Source organism: Python bivittatus, unplaced genomic scaffold (assembly GCF_059951505.1).
Source record: "Python bivittatus isolate LINGU-HERP-01145 unplaced genomic scaffold, Pbiv_v1 ctg000330_np1212, whole genome shotgun sequence".
NCBI classification, from domain to species: domain Eukaryota; kingdom Metazoa; phylum Chordata; class Lepidosauria; order Squamata; family Pythonidae; genus Python; species Python bivittatus.
This window is the reverse complement of record NW_028277058.1, coordinates 47379975-47383567: the sequence shown is the minus strand read 5'-3', so window position 1 is coordinate 47383567 and position 3593 is coordinate 47379975. Positions and strand designations below refer to the sequence as shown.

At 42.7% G+C, this 3593-nt stretch overlaps 1 protein-coding gene across 5 annotated transcripts in view; it reads left to right on the top strand.

The window, feature by feature from the left end:
• Nucleotides 1–153: 153 nt before the first annotated feature.
• DNM1L (dynamin 1L) overlaps nt 154–3593 on the top strand; it is a 37616-nt gene continuing 34176 nt past the window's right edge. For 2 of the 5 annotated variants that reach the window (XM_088141176.1, XM_015888097.3), the window contains exon 1: nt 155–412. In XM_088141176.1, coding sequence (XP_087997302.1) covers nt 311–412 — 102 coding nt within the window. In that variant the 5' untranslated portion in view covers nt 155–310. Of the gene's footprint in view, nt 413–3593 lie in introns of all 5 variants that reach the window. The other 3 variants (XM_088141175.1, XM_088141174.1, XM_088141177.1) reach the window with 3 other exon arrangements.

Genomic DNA, 3593 nt, shown 5'->3' with positions numbered 1-3593 from the left:
CTCTGACAGAAACCCGGGCCGCCGCTTCCCTCAGACCTCGCCCCGCCTCTGGCGCGTGACGACGAGCCTTCGGCGGGTTCTTTCCACGGGAAGGTCCGCACTACAGTTCCCGCCAGGCTTTGCGCCCACGCCTGCCGCGATCTCGAGACGGGAGAGCGCGCGCGGGGCCTGTTGGGAGCGCGCGGGTCGGCGGCCGGGGGAAGGTAGCTGAGCGAGCGCCCTTCCCTGCCGCCTTCTCCGCCCTCCCCGTCCATTCATTGCTCCCGCTGCCCTGCCGCCTGTCCGCGCCCTCTCGCCGCCGGCCGCCGCCATGGAGGCGCTGATTCCGGTCATTAACAAGCTGCAGGACGTCTTCAACACGGTGGGCGCCGATGTCATCCAGCTGCCGCAGATCGTGGTGGTCGGGACGCAGGTGAGGCGGGCGGGGCCTGAGCCAGGGTGACCTCCGCCCGGGGAGGGGGCGAAGAGTTGCCCTTGGTGGGGCCCTCCAGCGAGTGCAGGAGAGATGGGCTTCCCTCCTGACCTGGGTTTGGGGGAAGGAAATGCTGGTCGGCCGGTGCGAATCTTGCAATGTGCGGGTTGGTGGCTCTTCTTCTTTAAACGTATATGCCGCCCAACTCCTAGCGAGTCTGGGGGTCGTACAAATGGTTAAAAAACATTTTGGGCATTGCGATTGTGACGAGTATTGGCAGTCTTGCAGTTGTAGGGCTGTTTTAGAATAGCGTGAACATTACTGTAATTGTACCGAAAGAGTATTTAGAGGCTTCTTGAAGTAGGGTCAGGATTATATAAATCAGTAGCTGGTCGTGATGCGCTCATTGGTGGTATTAGAAGCGGTATTGGCACAGAAAGCTTTTTCTTTATTTTTTTGAACCCTGGTTTATTCCCCTTACAGTATGAAAGAAGTCACTCCCAGATTGAAGAAGCCAGGCTGAGAGACTCTTCCTAGTCGTGACTTACTTTTATAATTTGCTAGTCAAGGGGGAATTATTAAGGGGAACACAACAGGAGACTGATCTGACAACCTGAAAGCTGCAAATAGGCAGTTTAAGCTTTTGGGATAATCTCACTAAATCAAGGGTCCCCAAACTCTTCATCTCATCGACCCCTTCAGATTGTTTGTCAACCCTGAAGCATTTATTATATGAAAATAATTTAATAAATACTACTTTAACTAATAGTACTACAAATAATAACATTGACGCCTTGGATAGTCCCAATGACCTTTGGGGGTTGATATTGACCACTTTGAGGAACACTGCACTAAATCTGCATTTTAAGGTCATCAAAATACCTCTTCTTTGTGGTGTGTTTTGCTGTTACATCCTAAAAATGGGTTTAGTAGAATTCATTAAACCATTTAACTAACAATGTAACATTTAAACTGAAGGGGAGAAGTTGCTTGGGAATTCAGCAATGCTGCTAAACTTAACATATTTAAATGTTGAACAGGTAAAGTCCTGAGTTTGTTAAAGCTAAAAGGAAAAATGGAAACATTCTGTCTATATGTGTTAAGGGAAGTTTGTAGGTCTTGGGGTCTGGCTCAGTATATGCTGTCTGGAACTACTGTGCATGAAGACTTATCCTTGCAACAACTCTGTTAAACAGGTCTCTTTGCTGCCTTTTTACAAACAAAGAAACACAGGTTTAAATGCATGCAGTCTTATGTAGGCAGTATATAGGTGCTATATAGGGATTTGGAAGTGATAATGTCAGATGGTGTTAACATGGCGGGGGTTAAAGCATAAAATTATTCAGAGGACAGATTGGAGGTGATACAGTAAACAGGGCTTGTTCTGTCAGTTGCTTGCAGGGGTGAGTAGCTAGGAAAAATATGAATGCCACACCCTGTTCTTCAGAGGAAAATGTGATGTATAAATTGTCATTGATAAATAAGGGATGAAACTGTAGAAAACCCTAGAGTAATGGTTAGCCAAGAGATCAGACCTCAGTGGTAAGAGTTCAGGGAAATAATATTGTAAAAAATAGGGAATATGGAAGTCAGAAGGTTAAGTGGAATTATTAATTTAGTAGAGCTTGAAATTATTAAAAGTAATAGTGTGAAGAAAGTAGAGGAAATGGATCTCAGTAGTAGGCTACTATAATGGCTCTGTCTATAGGCACTTCTCAAAAGAAGTGAGTTCTATATTAAGTGAATAAATTTGCATAATTGTTTTATAAACTGTTTCATTTGTTTGCTGTGTGTGCTAGTTCTGGGGGGCAAGAACAGTGAATTTCAGTGACCAACATTTTTATTTGGCCTTTGGCCTTTTCTGTAACTTTCAGGAGGTGTCACTTATATGCCTTCAAACTTAACTTTGTAGCTCTATGGACTAGAGACTTGTTTTTTTAAAAAAGATAGTTGGAAGTCTCATGGGAAAGAGTCCTGTGTGCATAATACTGTAACAATCTGAATTCTTTCATAACATATATGCAGACCTCATTAGTAAGGTTGTTGGGGTTGTTCAACCTGTATATGTGAGCTATAGTGTGCATATTTCCCTCTTAATGGTATGTAGTCAACCCAGGTGAGTGAATATGGATTCAGAAGATCCTTAGTTTACTTGGTACATAGGTAACAATCTGGAATATTTTGAAGGTGGGGTGGCACCACGACAGATGTCATTAAGATTACTGATGTGGATCTCCTAATTTTTTATATCTTCTCTATTCTTATCTTCTCTATTCTGGTGTCTTCAAGATATTTTAGGATCACAGTCCTCAGGATTCCCAGCCAGCAGGGCCATAGATCCAACCAGTCTGCACCCAGTTTTCAAGTACTCCAACATCAGGCTTTCCACCACTGAAAAATGCAGTTGCAGAGATTGAAGGGAGAATAGGAGAGGGAATCTGATGCCACATTTTCTTTTCCAAAGCTAAACTTACTTTGTGGCCTCTGAGATGCATCTGGAACCATAGAATTCAGGCTAAGTGACATTTCTAATCAAATGCCAATACAAAGTTTAAAGTAATATAAATGTCTAGTTTATTCTGTTAGCTAATAATGGCTTACATTGTACACACATTACAGCAAAGATTTCTGATTCTGCTGTTATGTATTATAAATGGAAAACTTGCTTATGCACTGTTCAAATTTTAAAAAAGTTATTGCAGATAATTCAGTGCCATGGTAATTCTGCTATGTCACATTTCCCAGAAGCTCTATCATCAGTGGCCAATAATGTACATTATTAGAGTTGTAGGTCTGAATTAAGTCTCACCCTAGACATCATTGATTGTGGTGGGACTTAATTCAGCAAAAATGCATTTTAACTGTAGGATATCTGAAGCATGCTGTAAAGTACAGGTCTTCCTTGAGTTCCCTTGTTTTCTTTCTGTCTTCTAGGGCCTGGATCATAACCATCCAGTCAGAATCAATTAGATGAACACTTAACTTCAATTTCTCTTAGCTTTGGTTTGTCTCATCCATCGTTTACTGCCACCATATGTTGGTGTTGGTACTTGGTTCCTTGCTTTCTTTTCTTCATGCCTTTAAAACATAAAAAAAGTCTCCCGCAATTTGAGTTTGACACCTCCTATACCTTAATGTAATTTTGGGGCAAGAGTATGGAAATACTTTGCTGTTGCCATCT